The 17,051-nt window shown below is 38.7% G+C and overlaps 5 protein-coding genes across 8 annotated transcripts; 3 read left to right on the forward strand and 2 right to left on the reverse strand.

Moving 5' to 3' along the window:
* Positions 1–530: 530 nt before the first annotated feature.
* Positions 531–3,049, reverse strand: LOC117564123 (stress-induced-phosphoprotein 1). Its single transcript, XM_034242781.2, has 5 exons — positions 2,749–3,049; positions 2,387–2,669; positions 1,400–2,277; positions 1,103–1,335; positions 531–1,042 (listed from the first exon to the last, which is right to left on the reverse strand). The coding sequence occupies exons 1-5, from the start codon at positions 2,755–2,757 to the stop codon at positions 970–972; spliced, it is 1,476 nt and encodes a 491-aa protein (XP_034098672.1). The 5' UTR covers positions 2,758–3,049; the 3' UTR covers positions 531–969.
* Positions 3,050–3,204: 155 nt separating this feature from the next.
* LOC117564124 (splicing factor U2af 38 kDa subunit) lies at positions 3,205–4,599 on the forward strand. The gene is made up of 2 exons (XM_034242782.2): positions 3,205–3,432; positions 3,545–4,599. Exons 1-2 carry the CDS (start codon positions 3,389–3,391, stop codon positions 4,344–4,346), a joined length of 846 nt encoding a protein of 281 aa, XP_034098673.1. The 5' UTR covers positions 3,205–3,388; the 3' UTR covers positions 4,347–4,599.
* A 510-nt stretch (positions 4,600–5,109) lies between these two features.
* LOC117564128 (protein PET117 homolog, mitochondrial) lies at positions 5,110–5,745 on the reverse strand. Its single transcript, XM_034242789.2, has 3 exons — positions 5,640–5,745; positions 5,378–5,493; positions 5,110–5,318 (listed from the first exon to the last, which is right to left on the reverse strand). The coding sequence occupies exons 2-3, from the start codon at positions 5,467–5,469 to the stop codon at positions 5,132–5,134; spliced, it is 279 nt and encodes a 92-aa protein (XP_034098680.1). The 5' UTR covers positions 5,470–5,493; positions 5,640–5,745; the 3' UTR covers positions 5,110–5,131.
* A 1,007-nt stretch (positions 5,746–6,752) lies between these two features.
* Positions 6,753–15,938, forward strand: LOC117564125 (androgen-induced gene 1 protein). 4 transcript variants are annotated; one of them, XM_034242785.2, is made up of 4 exons: positions 6,753–6,878; positions 7,333–7,578; positions 15,083–15,303; positions 15,376–15,938. In XM_034242785.2, the coding sequence occupies exons 2-4, from the start codon at positions 7,381–7,383 to the stop codon at positions 15,698–15,700; spliced, it is 744 nt and encodes a 247-aa protein (XP_034098676.1). In that variant the 5' UTR covers positions 6,753–6,878; positions 7,333–7,380; the 3' UTR covers positions 15,701–15,938. The 4 variants fall into 4 exon arrangements, with proteins under 4 accessions (XP_034098676.1, XP_034098677.1, XP_034098674.1 ...); XM_034242786.2 differs by having other exon boundaries at positions 6,753–6,854; XM_034242783.2 differs by lacking the exons at positions 6,753–6,878; positions 7,333–7,578 and adding an exon at positions 13,292–13,594.
* Positions 10,738–12,412, forward strand: LOC117564122 (protein amnionless). Its single transcript, XM_034242780.2, has one exon. It carries the CDS (start codon positions 10,782–10,784, stop codon positions 12,357–12,359), a length of 1,578 nt encoding a protein of 525 aa, XP_034098671.1. The 5' UTR covers positions 10,738–10,781; the 3' UTR covers positions 12,360–12,412.
* Positions 15,939–17,051: the final 1,113 nt, after the last annotated feature.

Consider the following 17,051-nt stretch of genomic DNA (forward strand, 5'->3'; position numbering starts at 1 on the left):
AATGCCATAGCTTTGCAATGCCGCAAAACAGAGTTGCATTTTATAAGGTATTTTGAAGACTTGGTTTCCGCAATTTTTGTTAACGGTCGCATTTTCATCTAAATAAAAAATAATAAATATTTTAAACTAATTTAAAAAAAAAAAATAGACAATCAAAGCTACTATTGCATAGGATTTTATGCACCCAAAAATTCAAAAAATAATCTATTAGGTCAAGCAGATGCTGGCAATACTGTTGTACATACGAATTGCGCGACCTTGAGCATGCCAAAAATTTTATATTATTCAAGTCCACCAATAAAAAGATATACATACATATAAATAAGATCCAATTTGTTTCAATTTTAAAAAGTATTGTTTACTTTGGAACGTACCGTTATTAACATTATAATGAGGGTTTTAATGATCTAGTGCCGTTCTTGTAAAGCACATTGGAAATAAAAGTCAATAATAATGTATAATAAATGGGGAAGCGAGTTTGAGGTTGCTATTGGCAAAAATATAAAATCAAATATATATATTCTAATATACAATTACCGTTTTCAACTTGCATTTATTTTACATTTGAAAAACTTATTTATAGAGCTAAGCTACAGCGAATTATGTAGATTGAAAAATGTGGACCATAGCTTTATCTTTAAGAGCTGTGATCTCAACTTCATAAAAATATCTGCGTAAGTCAACTAGGCAGAAGAGTTGAATCGAGTTTCAATCTTGCGTTCTTTAGTGAGCTTGTAGTCGAGTTTTAGCGTTTAGCGTTTTGCAATATCCAATATATAGTTTCTTATTTTCTTTTGGAAATGTTAACGTTATCTCTTTTTGTTGCATAGTTTTTCTTTTGAGGCTGCGCAGCGCGGCTTAGTAGTTCAATTAGTTAATCTTATATGCATATATTGTTGGTTGTGTGTTTGTTTTGTCTCCTGAATGTTAATGGTGTGTTTTATAATGGATAAGGCTAGTGTGTTAGTTCTAATGTATCTGTATGATGCCCGATTCCAACAGCTTCATTATCTTATCGGCAATAGCTGGATTTTGTAAATGTCTGCAAAACAATTAAATTAATTAATAAAAAGAAAAATTATAGTAATTAAAATGAACTTACTCTTTGACAGCGTTTGGATCGTTTTGCATCTGCTCGAGAATCATACGCATGGCTGGGTCTTTAAGTATTTGCTGTATCTCTGGATCGGACATGGCATTCTTGAGCACCTCTTGTGGATTGCGTTGGAAGTTCATGGAGCATTGACGATAGCCATCAATTGCCTCGGCATTGTTAGGATCCAACTCAAGTGCTTTCTGATAAGCCGTAGAAGCCTTTGAGGTTTGTTGCATACCCTAAAATCAAACAGAAACAATAATTAATAGAATTCTCGTATAGTGCAAAACTTAAGGCACTTGCCTGCAGAATTTTGCCCTTTCGTATGTAACCCTTGATGAATTTCTCGTCCAGCTTGATGCAAGTCTCGCAATCCTTTAGACCGAGATCAAAGGCAGCTAATTTCGTGTAGCAGGCCGCACGATTGCTGTACAATTTAGGATCATCGGGATTGCGCTTAATGGCCTCCGTATAATGCTTCACAGCATTGCTATAATCGCCTTTCTTGAAATACTCATTACCCTTTTCCTTCTCTTCCTCGGCCTTGGCTGGATCAATGTAGGCGCGACGTTCCTCCTCCTTGATTTTCGCTTCCACTTCGCTCAACGAAGTCTTAATCTCAGGCGTACGATGCTCCGACATAGCCTTCTCGTAGTAGAACTTAGCCTGCTTATAATTCTCCAGTTTGCGATACGTATTACCAATGCGTGCCAACGATTTGGCAATCAATTTGAAGTCAGCACGATTCTCACGTCCGACTTCGATACCCTTTTCACACTGCTTAATACAAGCATCGTACTCCTTGCGCTCAAAATACACAGCTGCGATATTGTTGTGAAACGTAATGTCAGTCGGATCGTGTTCAATGGCAGCGTTATAATGTTTAAGGGCAGTTTCAAATTCCTTCTTTTTGTACGCGGCATTGCCCAGTTCCTTCTCCTGCTTGGCAAAGTACTTTTTGCGATCTTCCTCGTTCATTTCTTCGGGTTTGGGTTCAGCGGGCTTAGCGGGCTCAGCTGGTGCTGCTTTAGGAGTTGGTTTGGAAGCTGACTCAGCTGAACCGGGCTGTGGATCTACATCCATGGGAAATTCACCTTGTGATTGCATATAGTTCAGCACTGAGGCTGTGATCTCCTGACGTCCTTGCAACAGTATGGCATTCTGCGGATCGTACTTCAAACCTGTTAAAAAGATACATGAACATACACACAAACAAACACACGCACAAAGATACATGCATTAGTGAGGTTATGTCTGGCTGCAGTGGAGTTAAAGGCGCTTCATGCTTACCCTCATTGTACGCCTCAAAGGCCTTCATGTAATCACGCAGCCCAGCGGCTGCCGCTCCCTTGCGTGAATAACCTTTGGGCCAGCTGGGGTTCAGTGCAATGGTCTTCTCCGCATCCTCCAGAGCATCCTTGTACTTTCCGGCCTTGGCAAAGGCGGCAGACCGATTGCTATAGAGCACATGATTCTTGCCATCCAAGGCAATGGCTTCTGTGTAGGCGGCCACGGCCTCATCAAACTTTTCGGCATTCAGAGCTGTGTTGCCCCTTTCTTTCAGTTCGTTCACCTGCAACAAACACAGCGTGCAATACAATGCGTTTATATTTTCTTTATGCACTTATTTTTTAGTTACTTTTGTCACTCACCTTATCCATATTATTAGCGTTTCAATGTCTGATCTTTAACTAAATTAAATAAATGAATATTGCAATAAACACACGCCGCACGTTACTAAGCAAAGGTTTTCTTTCGGGAACCTAAAATTGCAATAATGCCGCTGTCGGACTTTTCTAGAAATACATGAGTTGTGTTCTCGCGTGTGCTCTCTTTCTCTCTCTCACGCTCTCTTGTCAAAATGACAAACTGCGCGCGTTGCCAGTACGATATTTTCTGTAATTAGCGTTGCCACACTGTTTTCACTGCTAAATAAATGTGCAAGACAACTCGTATTTAATTTGCTACAAATTGTAGTCTACAATTTGTTTACTAGCAAACATATAATGCAAAAGATAATAAATAAAAATTTGTAAAGACTAGACTTTGATATAACCGGCTTGCGGCATAAAACAAGTTGGCATCACCGACAAAAATTACATTTGATTATTCTCGCCTGGCAACGTCGTTTGCAAATACGACAGACGCTGCTTTTTGCGTGCGCCTGGTAGGAAAAATATATGTTTCAATTTTGTCAAAATATTGAGAAACGGCGTATAACCAATTTTGTGGCGCAACGGCTCGAATCACAGTTAATCCCAACACACAGCAGTTGATTGCAGCAGCAGCGTAATGGCCGAGTATTTGGCATCAATTTTTGGCACAGAAAAGGACAAGTAAGTACAACAAAAAAAAGACGAAAAAAAAAAACACATGCTATGACTACGATTAGACACTTCGGCACTTTTCCGTCTGAAAACATTGATTCGTTTTTGTGTTCTTTCACAGAGTCAACTGCTCGTTTTATTTTAAAATTGGCGCCTGCCGGCATGGCGATCGCTGCTCTCGCATACACAATAAGCCTACATTTTCGCAAACGGTGCTGCTGCAGAACCTCTACGTTAATCCCCAAAATTCAGCCAAATCGGCGGATGGCTCACATTTGGTTGCGAACGTCTCCGATGAGGAAATGCAGGAGCATTATGACAACTTCTTCGAGGACGTCTTCGTCGAGTGCGAGGACAAGTATGGCGAAATCGAAGAGATGAATGTCTGCGACAATTTAGGCGATCATTTAGTGGGCAATGTGTACATCAAATTCCGCAATGAAGCCGATGCCGACAAGGCGGCGAATGATTTAAACAATCGCTGGTTTGGCGGTCGCCCCGTCTACTCGGAACTGTCGCCAGTCACCGATTTCCGTGAGGCCTGCTGCAGACAATATGAGATGGGCGAATGCACACGCTCCGGCTTCTGCAATTTCATGCACCTTAAGCCCATTTCCCGGGAGTTGCGACGATACTTGTATTCGCGCCGGCGACGTAATCGCTCAAGGTCTCGTTCCGGTGGCCCAAGGCGTCGGTCGCGCAGCCGCTCGCGTTCGCCACGACGACGACGTGAGGATCGTGGCATTGGCGGCGGTACAGATCGTGGTGAGCGCGGCATTGTCGGTGGCACAGATCGTGGTGGGGAGCGTGGCATTGGCGGCGGCACGGATCGAGGCGATCGCAATAATGATCGTGATGGCAACGATCGGGATCGACGCAAAGGAGGTGGTGGTGGAGGCGGTGGCGGCGGCGGAAGATATTAAAGTGGCTATTCTGACTATTGGAATTGCATTCAATTTTGGATGGTTTTTCCAAGCGAGAGAAACGGACAAAACAAAATTGTGTGTGTACGCCAAGCAGCAAACGTGTATTTCTCACTCGCCTCATCTTTTGATTTTGTTTTTTATATATATATTAATATATTATATGATTTAGAGAAAGAAAGAAGGGGTGTCCTCCACACCACATCATATATTTGTATTGTACAAACCACCCGAAAAAATACACTATGTGAGTTACTTTATCGAGCGCCCATTAGAATTGTAATTACTTATACACACATTCGTAATAATAAAATTGAGTAATAATTATACAGATTTACACCTAAAAGATACATCTTCGAAAGCAATAGATACTCGATTGTAAGATACCTTAAAATTAAGTGTGACCGAACAGTCAAATGTTTTGCAACTGTAAAACTTTTGCTTTCTTTTGATTATTTAACTTATAACTTAATTTTTGTAGTGGACTATTTAACATCTGTGTATATACAGTTCAGTAAACTCACCTGCAACGAACATATTTAACCTTGCAAACTGTTGCATCTAAGTTAATCAAAAAGAAATTTGGCAGCGCTAGCTGAATTTAAAGGTAAATTTTTGCTTGATACTAAGGCATTAACTTTATATAAACAGTGCTCTCTTCTGTATCTTTAACAATCTTAAAAAAGGCAGTCATCAAATATGAAGTTTCTTTCAGTAATTGGCTTACACCTCTAATACTAAAATTTACATTCAACTACATATATGAAAGCTAAATAACTTTATTCTTATTCTGGGGGCTGTACAACAATCGAGTCCAGTTTTTCGGGTTTCTTGGGACCATCCTCTGTCTTGGATTCCATCGCTTTCAGCTGCTTTGTTATGTCAATCTGCTGTTGCAGTGTATATCTGTTTTCATGTTTGCGTCGTTGCTGCTGTTCCACATCGCGTATTACACCTTGATGTAGCTTTAGTCTGTCAAGAATTTACTTTAACTGAGTATTTTCATAGAAGACAAAGAGCAGAAATCTTACCGGTCTTCGGACTGTTTATAGTGGACATAACCTATAATGGCACTAGAAATACCAATTGCTACTCCCAATGTAATTTTAGCCGGCAACGACATGATTTGGATTTAGCTAAACATAAACTGCAAATTTTATTAGTTAATTTAATTTTATTGCATTTGGAATTTGATTTTAATCGCCGGCTGTTACGACACAGCAAACAAAACCAGTGAGAAATTGGAAACAAAACAAATAGCGAACAATTATTGTTGTGTCGATGTCAACGAACCTTTTGATAAGCCCTCTATGATGTGCTACGATTTGTAAGTCGTGCATATATGTAATATTGTTATTATTTCGTTAAGTTATTTCATAAAATTGTAAATTTAATATAAACAAAACAATAGAGATGGATAAAATTCCGTGGCGCTATCGATGATGCATCGATTTTAATTTTCTCATTTTTAAGATCGATTTTTATTGCAAAAAGCTATATGTTTTTTATAGTTATATAATTTATTTATTTATTTTGAAATAAATTATTCCTTAAGACAAATAAATAAGTCTTTGTTTTCACAAGTTTATAAAATATACTTTTCTACGCCGTGACTTGACTTTATGATTTATCGGTATATTTTCAAATCGCATATTAAATTAATTTGGAAAAAATATTCACGTAAAAAAGTAATATATTTTGCACTCTATATTACCATCTTCTACTGATGAGATTTCCGTTGCAATATAAATATTTTTCAAATATTTAAAGATGACGAGAAACTGTTTCTGTTACTTTTCCGTATTTTATACCAAGAAGTATTTTTTATGTCATTGAGTGTTGCTGCCAGGGTTGCGATACAACATAGTTCCTATTTGAGTGTTCGATTACTATTTCGCAATGTAGGCGCGCAACTTACCAATTCAAAAATGCATTTGTTTGTGCTCATTGTTATCTTTCTAATCTATCATTTTGACGCAGTGTATGTTGTTGGCGTTTTGTTTGTTTATCGCTATCCTTCATTCAGCCAGAATGACGCAGTTGCATAGTCGAATAGTAAAATCAGTTTATATCTTAATACTACACACTTAGCAGTTTCGGTTATCCAACAACAAGAAAAACGTTGACCTGCTGCCACAGTAACGTCTGGGCCCTAAAGGCCTCAAACCTCGGACCTGCCACACGCAAGTGAAATTCTGGACATGCGCATCAAGTTGCACGCAATGCGAAGAAGCAACAGCACAAGTACCACATACGAATGTACGGTTGTGTGTGAGCGTGTGTGTGTGTGTGTGTGTGTGTGTGGACGAAAGTAAAAGCGACAACCAGAGCAGCCAATGCGGCGTATGAGCAATATTATTTATCCAGTGCGACTCCAGTTTTCCATACGCCAAGTTGTGCGCGCCAGCAAACGGTGCTGACGGATCAAAAAAAAAAAAAAATAAAAAAAAAAGAAAAGAAAAATAACATTAACCAAAAAGGCACAACAAAAAATACAGAAAACTACTCGTAATATAAAGAAAAAATTTTTACGTGCGTTCTGTCTTGCGATTTGTTTAAAAATATACACAAAACAATCAACAATTGCGTCGACCCAGCGCAATAAAAACTATTAACATATTAACATATGTAAATTATAAACACGGACCCCAGGCGCCAGGCAAACTTCAATTTGTGGGCTTCCTTTCGTTTGCATTTCCATTGCCGATTTCCATTCATATTTCATTAGCTAGTTTATTTGAAATATTTATGTCAGTGGCGCAAATATTGATTTCAATTTTTATGAGCGCTTTTTATGTTCGCTCTCGCCCGTGGGAGTCTTTAAGTGGGTGCTAAGACCTTGCTAAGTCTACGACTTTCGTGACACCTTCACAACAACGAAAAGGTCGCTTTAGGCCTCTTGAGACTTATACCTTGCGATATATACATAGCAGATACCTTTCTTTCTTTCCTTGTTGCCACTACAAATTGAAAGTTTGCTTTGCAGTGTACTCGGACCAATAAAGAAAAGACTTTTTTACTGTGACCAAGCAAGATGACCAAAGTGGAGCTATATAAATCTCGTGTCTTTGTTACAATTATACATCTGTGTGCATTGGGACAATTTGCCTATGGCTTGTACTACAGCAGCTTTGAGGTACAGCGCAGCTATAAGCTCAAGACCAGCGTCAGTCGTCGCCTGGTTCCCGAAACATTTCCCCAGAAGCTGCGGCTCCTCAGCTATTGGTCGCTGGTAAGTGCAGAAAACGCAAAAAAGCAATCTACATATACAGAACATTAACGTAGCTCGTCGTATATCATGGTCATTATAATATGACGGAAATGCGGCCGCAGCCGCAATCGTTTCAAGTGTGTTCCAGTTCCATAAAAAACGTAAAGAGAAAATTAAACATTGGTTGGTTATTATTGTCTCCCATTTATGTGTGCCATATGTTTATGTATATACTTTTTTATCTTTTCGTTTTTTTGGCTGGGGGTCAACAACTGCCGCCTGCTGCATCCGCGTATCTTTTTGCAGATACATTTTTGAATTCCATTCCATTCAACCATTATCTCATTCATTTGTTGTCGTTGCAAAGTGTGCTGTGTGTGTGTGTGTGTGTTTGTTTGTGTTTGGCACGGAAAATAATTCGCCGTATTTATTTGCTCAGAGTGGTGAGAAAAACCTCTTTTGCTTTATTGAATTGTAAAGCTGTGCCACAAATCAAAAAAACACAAAAGGCCGAATTTTTATTGGTGCTGATAGATGCCAGATTATCTTATTGGCGTGAATGTAAATATGCCATACGGTGTGTGTGAGCAGAGGGAGAAGAATTTCAGGTCTAGCCTCCTCTGGAGGCAACACTTGTCTGTGGCATTGCTGGCAAACTCATTTACATGTCGTAAAATATTCTCAGAATTCGATCATCAATTATGGATTTTCACGCACAGTTGGCAACAGCAGCACATAAGACGCTTGTTCATCGCGGCTCATAAGAGAAGGCGTCTGCTGCCTTTTCTTTGGTATGCATAATTCATGTTAGGATTATTCCTTAATATTCTTCAAAACATACTCTCTTGATTAACTTGCTGGCTTGACAAAAGTTATCATCCTTGCATATGATGCATATTTGAGCGAGAGCATTTCTCTGTCCAAAGTGACATTGAGATTGATGCATTCGACAGTTTGATGTAGTATTGAATGCTAAAGACTATTTCAATTAGTGTAGAATATATGCATGATTTATTGGTAAACTGAAAGCCTGTCAATCTAAAACATTTATAGGGAAATTCTGTATATCGTTAGGAAATTATAGTAAATATAGTCAAACAACCACATTATTTCATTCCGTTAATTCTTGCATAAGTGAATTCTCATTAAACTTGGTGCTTAATCTACCATAATTATTATTAAAAAACTAGTAAAAAAAAAACTATGGTTCTGTGTTCTGTGAGAAACCTGTTACCCATTGCAGTATTGATTTTAAAATATACCAAATTAATATACATCAAAATACTACAAATATACCAAAGGTAGTGCTTGGTATATTGCTATAGTACACCTTCACAATATACCATAGAGAGGAAAATATACCAGATTGTGAACAACTAACCCCGTAGTAAGTAGCGTTTTTGTCCATACAAAAGTATTTCTTAAATACCTTGTAAAATTTTTATTTGATAATTAGGAATCTTAAATACTATAATTATTATTGTATGTACTGACTTCTGCCTACTACATACATTAAATGCAGCCAGAAAGTTAAAATACCCGATGGCTAGCAGATATAAAAATGGTTAAATATAAAAGTGCTCATATAAATTTCTTAACATGTTTACTGACTAGAAGAGTACTTTTTTAAACTTGAAATTCTGGGAAGAAATAAGTAAATAAACTAAATTCTATTTATAAGTGAAATAGATAAATATAAAATAAATAAGATTAAAAAACAGGAAATTGTAATAAATTAAAATTAGTTGTCTATGTTATATTAGCATCATAAATTATATATGCACCAATCATTTTTTACTTTAAACAATAGCTAGGGAAAACTACTTTAAATTCCGGCCTTTAGATGTGGAACAACACTCTCACTATTTATAGTTTATTTCCTCGAAAGAAAAACATTGTAAAGTACTTGGTACTTTTACTTGAATTCTATCTGCACATTTAGTTCAATTTGCAGGCAACTTTGATGACCTTGCGTGCCCTTGATTTATAATCTCGATACAATTAAATACTTTTGATCTTGGCGTAAAGTGCTTTATATCTTTCTTGCCTTTACTATATACATATATAGTATCTAAACGTGGGACATGAGTGCCGTTAATGCTGTAGATGCTAGATGCTATATGTTAGTTCTATAAGTTTTGTTTTTTAGCAAATATCTTTCATGTGGATTATCCATGGAATACCATGACCAGGTCATGCACACGCACCATTACCATCCGGTTGTGTTGTGTTTTTTTTCGGTTGTTTGGCATTCCAATGGCTTCCGTCAAATCCGCGCGCCTCCGTAACGCGAATTGTTTATGTATGAAAATGAAAATAAACGTTTTTCCCGTTTTTCGCCAAACAATTGCATTGTAATAGTACACAAGACTTGATTTGATTATTCAATGATCGGCATATGCTTCAATCGCCCCCTACAGATATATTCACTTATGTGTATTTCACGATTTGTCTGCTCTGGAATATGTATATATATAGTACTATATATGCTATATAGTATGTTGCGTTGGAGGCGCACGTTCGTCTTCCGTCGTTGATTTTGTGCAATTTATTACTTGCAAATTTATTAGCCAGATTTATGGAGCAGTTTGTACTGAAATCTTTTTTTCTTTCGCTAATCTGCCAACACCGAATACTTTCTTAGCTATCCGAAAGAAAAGTGTATATTTTTATTTACTCAACACTTCTCATTTCAATTCACACTATTTTTTGGCATAACATACAATTAATGTTGTGGTTACGCGTCAATCGCAGAAATTATTAAACATTTTTTAGCATTTAATAGGGATCACTTAATGCCTGATTCATTCTGATATACTTTCAATATTGTGATTAATGTTTGAGTGTCAATGAAAATTAGTTGATTTGAAAAACTAAAAATGGTCATAAATATAAATAAATTATGAATTTCCGTATTAACTAGAAATACAGAAATTTTATAATTATATTTTTCCTTCTTCTGGCAAATCGCACCACATATTGACTATACTCTACCTCAGGATTGTTTTTGCTGCTTGGCATTGAGCAACTCATTGGGCATTTGTTTAGTTCTGTCTCTGCCATTTGCTTAATTTATTTGCTTCTATATTTTTTTTAGCTTATTTTGTATTGCTTTCTCCTCGCCTCATTTGATAATTATCTGAAAACGCCCCCAAAAAAATTACAGATCAACTGAAAATTGTCGCTGTTGAATTCTTCAGTCTGTAAATTGCTGAGCTGTCATTATGTTGCAGCCGAAACACATCTCTAGTTTGTTGTTAATCTTGCTGCTGCTGCTGGAGGCGGATACAACCTCGATTAAATGGCACAGTGCTGGCGCTCCATTTGGCAATCCAGCTGCCTGGCTGGACAATTATTTGCCCTGTGTCCACGACTTGGTTGTGTTTCCGGGCAATTATCCGGCCGTGTTGCCGCTGCCGGCAGAGATCTCGGTGCAAGGATTTCAGCTGCCACGAGATGGAGCCATGTTCTTGGCATCAGATGCTACCATTAATCTGGTGACTCCCAAGGAAAGTGGCAGAGGTCTAAATCCAAACTGCGAAAGCAGTGAGAAACGCGCCTACTTAGGAGCACCGAAGACGAGCAAATGGTTTGATCCCAACAGCTGGAGCGTGAACTCAGTAGTAGGGAGCAACAGCGATAGTGGAAGTGCTCCTTATATCCCTGAGCTGGAGCGCGTACCCTGCGATGATGAGCTAGTGGTGATTCCCGCCAACAATGCTCCAATCTCTTTTGATCTGGAGCATGTTCACACGTTGCGTTTGGGGCAGCTGATAATGTCGGGATCATCGCTTTCTCGCACTTATCTGCAGGAGTTGATGAGTCGCGAAGTCGGTCAGCATTTGTTTCACAATGCTGAAGGCGTCCAAGTGGATTATTATCGCGGTGAAGTCTGCGGTTGCCATAACCAGCCCGATTTCCTAATTCAACCCGTCTGCGAGAATGTCGAGTGTCCGGTACCACATTGTGAGTCACCCATTCGACCCTTGGGCTCGTGTTGTTTGCTCTGCGGTGCCCAATTGATGGCACCCGTCGCCAATTGCTTGGAGGAGCAGCGCAAGCAAGTGTTCGACTACTTCAATGCCGCCATACTTAAGGAGGATCGTCAGGATGAACTGCAGCTGCATGTGAGCCATGTCAACAATCGTCTCCAGGTGATTCTCTTGGATCGGGACAGTTACAGTGAACGTAGCACAGCGCTAATGCATCGCCTGCAGCTGGAGTCCACCTCGAGTAGGGTGTGGAAAAAGATGCCGCAGGCCGAAGTGCGTTATGCGGGTCGTCCCTATAATCCCAATATTAGCTTCGGCTCCGTCCTGCTCATACTCTTCTGTGTAGTGCTGGTGGCCATTGTGACGGTCATTATCTTGGCCCACTTTATGCCCGAGAATCCGCATCTGCGACGTATTCCACAGTGGATCAATGATCCACGTCGCGGCAATTGGCTCTTAGCTTTGCGCAGGAATCTGATATTTAATCGATTTGATGAGGCAGTTGTTTCTGGCCCTGGCTCTGGTGTGGAGCGTTTGGCAGTGATTGGCTATGATGCCGAGAGTGGTGAGGTGCGGGAACGTTCCTTCAATAATCCCATGTTTGAGCAGGAAGAGGTGGAGGCGGAAGCAACGACTGCCGCAACAACTCCTGCTACAATCAAACCGGATATAGAAGGTGTGGGTGTCTTGTCGCCCAATGTGGAAACGGGCGAACTGGACAGCTGTAGCGTGGAGGAGCAGGAGCTTACAGAAATCCATTTGGAGTCCTCGGAAGCGGAAAGCGATGAGGAGGCGGAAACCAAAGAATAAATAAATCTAATGCATATTTCATATTTATATTTCCTTGCTTACGCACACAATAATAAAAGGTATCTATTGAAACTCGATTATACTATTCAACAAACAAACAGTGCAGCTCACTTAGCTATTTTCCCGCTAAATAAGGACAATCAAACCAGCATATGCTGATAATATATGTAAATGTTTTCTTACTGTTGACTCCATTTGAAAGAAATGATAGGGAAACCACAGATATATCGCAGTTTACTTCAATCCTTAAAATTATTTAGTTAGTTCTTTAAAAATTGGGCAAAAACATAAGATATTCCGAATATTCTAGCTTTTTCTAACATTTAGCTGGCAAAAATTGGCAGCACTACAAGGGAACGGTCCTTTTAATTTATGTATGTCAATAACAAATGGTATCGATTCCAATTTGAGTACAGTAGCCTACCAGCAAATATCACTTTCGATTCGTGGTGCACTTTAAAGCTTCGGCTTTTAATTATGCTGTTATCTCTATTGTGAAATGAGGATGTGAACATTATTTATATTTAGCGCTGCGTCAATGTGCAAGGCTATGGCCCTTGACCTTCGCAGCATTTGAAATTAAATCGATAGTTCGCATTAGTTGTGTGTGGTGAGCGACAAAGTCGATAGCTTTTGTGCTATTCATAGCATGTCCACCTGTCACCAAACACACGCACGCACAAACAGACACACATGCAATAACGGGTCAACGCTGCTGTTGTAATATTGGGTGAAAGTGTTTCAATTTTTAATGCACTCCTCAATGCTTTTGCCGGCTATATGCAGCATTTATATACTTACATATATATAATGTACGGTTGCATTATCAACACTCACCTAATCTCAAGCTCGAAGCGTCTTGTCACGGTGATAAGCAGTCTTTATCAGACGCGACCCAAGCAAAAACCGGTGTGGCTAGCCACAAACATTTAAACATGTATTAATGTATGTGTAATGCACATATAAACTACTATGTATGTATAAACTTAGATTGTGAGCAACCGCCTGTTAATCAGTACGAAGTGGACTTTTGTGCGTTAAACATGGCAAGATCGAAGTCGAAGAACAAGGGCTCCACATCGCCTGGTTTTAATCGTGCTGTGCAACTTTTGCTGCACATAACGGCAGTTATTCAGTTTAACTATGGCGTCGTCTACTTCCACAATTTGGAGATGCCATCATCAACTTTCCATCCGTTTGCTGGCAAATTTAAGTTTTTAACATTTTTGTGTGCGGTAAGTGAACCAATCGAAATTGTGCAGCCCTAGAAGATTATCGATAAGTGTTGCCTATCTATCGCTCTCGATTGGCGCACATTCACCAAATTTTTAAAAGTATGATAAGAAAAGCAGCATCAAAATGGTCGCTAAAGTTTGTTTTTAGAATTTAGAACGAACTCAGTAAGTTGAAAAAGTTCCTCTCGGATTTTAAATAAAGTTAGAGTATGCTAAATATGATCGGGATAGCTAATAAAGTTAAATGTATTTATTAATTATTTATAATAGCTTCAAAGTAAAATCTAGGGTAATACATAGTGTACACATGGCAAATTAATTTTTCAGTCTCAAAACTTAATATTTAAAAAGTTTTTCTGGTTGGAGCAATAATTTAAATTCGCGAAACAAAAATGCGTTAATGGCTCTATTTACACCTATCCATTTTTGGTTTTGTTTGTTCTTAACTTCCCGTACAGTGACTGTCAAAACTATGCTACCATATATGAGATAGTATGCCATATAAAGCCGGGTACGCAGGCGTCAAGCGACGCTGTTTGATTTCTACCACTCTAAAATCATCCCTTCTACCACAAGCAACAATATAAACTATGTTTTGTCAATAAGTCTTCTAGTATATTTAGTATTTTTAATTTGTTCACTTATGCATATATATTTATTTGATTTGTTGACTTCGCGATACTTTTGCACCCTCAATTTATTTATCAGTTGAAGTAGCCAATTGTGTTTTTAGTAATCAATCAACACCAGTGCGTTACTGCTGATGGGCTAATCGTGAATCACAGTCATTCTAACAAAATCATTTGTAATCATTTCACGCAAACAGCAATTTTGAATTCATGGCGTCGAAAGCTAATGTGGACAGTGTGCCCAAAACCTAAAAGCGGACAGGGTACAAAATCACCGCGACAGTCAACTATCGATAATTAATTGATTGAAGACCACGGTCACACTGCTTCCAAACCGTCTTCAGTTTCACTTTTATGCTGGCCGGCTGCTGCTGTTCTGTCGTTGCCGTGAAAAAATCAATTACCATACTATATTGAAAATGGCCACAGGCGCTGCAACGCACTCGCTATTGAACAGTGTCTTTGGCGCCCTACGGACGCTGCTTCACTTAACAGCGGCGGTTCAATTCACGTATGGCATCTATTATGATTACACATACGTTGAGTTTCCAAACTCTGATCCAAATTCGAAATTAATTCATCATCCGTTTGGGGGAAAATTCAAATATTTAACTTTCTTGGATGCGGTAAGCACTTGAAACGAACTTTTGGTAACTAGTCTGTTATACTTGGTAGTACTATCTTAATCGTTACAAGTACATCGTGATAACCGGTTTCAGCTTCAATGATTTAGCGGTTTGCAATCAATTCCACTTCAATTATCAAACACACTTCCACCCTCCCCAAATAATCTAACAACCCCTTGTTAAGCACACGCACACACGCAACTCTCTATTTAACCGCCATTTGCCTATTACAGATAATTCAGGCGCTCTATTACATTGTCTCCCTCGTCAATGATTTTGTGGGTACAAATGAATTGGTGCCAAAACGTCCACCAGCAATACGCAAGTTCAAGGACTGGCTGATGTCGACCCTTGCCTTCCCCGTGGCCATCAATGTAGGCGTCACCTTCTGGACTTTGTATGCCATCGATCGTGAACTTGTCTTTCCTAAAGTCTTAGACCCCGTCTTCCCCAGGTGAGTCTAATTTTGCTTGATTACCTTTTTGACATTAGAAATTACTAATGAAATTTCTCTTTTCTTTCGCAGTTGGCTGAATCATGTTCTGCATACAAATATTGTTGTCTTCATTGTGCTGGAAATGTTCACCTCATATCGTGCGTACCCCTCGCGAAGCAAGGGCTTGACTGGCTTGGGCATCTTTATGGTTAGCTATCTGGTTTGGATTCACATCATCAAGCACTATTCTAATGTCTGGGTCTATCCGGTGCTGGAAGTCCTGCAGCTGCCACAGCGTATTGTCTTCTTTGTCGCCGTGCTTGGATTCACCTTTGCCCTTTATTTGCTCGGCGAATTCTTGAACAATGTGGTGTGGGCCAAGGAGGTGAAGCTGTCGCAACGCAAGTCCAAGTAGGCTGTGTGAATGTCTTTTAAGTCTGTAGTCAATAGAATTGTCTGTGTGTGCTCGGTCTGTTTAACTAGCAACTACTTAAATCAGCAAAAGATGTCGCTTATAAATATATATTTTACACAACAATCTATTTAAATTATATAGTTGATCTAATCCTAAAAGAATGAAAATTAAAAACAACAAATTAATAATGAATAGTAATTGGCTTGAATAGCAATAAATATACAAAACTTTTGTAGCATTTCAATTAGATTGCACTTGCAATTTGTCGAACAACGTTTGGTTCTCAATTAGATGAGCATAATTAACGTTTCAAGTATTTCAATTGCATAATTCATATCAATCAAAGCACAGCAACAAACACCAACAAAAACCACTGTAATACCTGTACATTTCGATTTTAGAGTCATTGCAATTCTACAATTATTATTACAATTACAATAAAAATTAAAAGAAATCTAACTTATTAGAAACAATCGATTTTAACTTTTCAAAATGGCGCCAACGGTTATCACAATCTAAGCTAATCGATTAGCAATTCCAATTAGCAAAATCTTAAAGCAGCTGCATTTGCATATTGTGAGTGGGAGGCTGTGGTTGGTCTGCCACACCCATAGGTAACTTGTCTCGAAAGCTTCCAAAATGCAACTCTGCGTTGTCAATCAGCTGTTGGGCCATCTTGTTGTGATCTACGCGACCAAGCAAAGGGAGTGAGAAGAATATTTAATGATACTTGCTGTGAAGAAAGTGCGTATCAAAGGTAAACCAGCTGCCTCATTACCCCTCGTGCCTCTTCCGCACCGGACATTGTGTGTGTGTGTTTTGTCTTTAGCAGCCAAGTGTAACTTTTCAACTTCTGTGGAAAATGATCTAATGCTGGCGAGTTCAACGCATCTGCTGTTGATGCCCCTGTTGCTTACCTGCTGTTTTACCACCGAAACGCCCTCGTTCTGGGCTAAGGCGTTGTCATGCTACCTGCTCTATAAGTCCAGAGGTTATTTCCCAAACCTGTACTGACCTTTTTGGACTATCATCTTTCTTCATTGTTTTAATATGGTTTCGTTGAATTAAGCTATTTTCAGCTTAAACTGCAACTTTTGAATATTGTTTGTTGCTTTAGCGAATGCTTTACTACTCCACACTGTTCTATTTTTATACACCTATTCAGGGGATATTATAAAAAATGTATATAACTTGCAGTTTCATACGGGTTCACTTTGAGTTCTAGGGCAAACAAATACATACATACCATAAAGGGTGATACTTTTCCTAAAAATATAATTCTGCATAATTTTATAGTTTTTAATGAAGAAATTATTTGATAAACTTTTTCCTCTATAACATTTTGAGTCAT

The sequence above is a fragment of the Drosophila albomicans genome, chromosome 2L, assembly GCF_009650485.2.
Source record: "Drosophila albomicans strain 15112-1751.03 chromosome 2L, ASM965048v2, whole genome shotgun sequence".
In the NCBI taxonomy this organism is placed as follows: domain Eukaryota; kingdom Metazoa; phylum Arthropoda; class Insecta; order Diptera; family Drosophilidae; genus Drosophila; species Drosophila albomicans.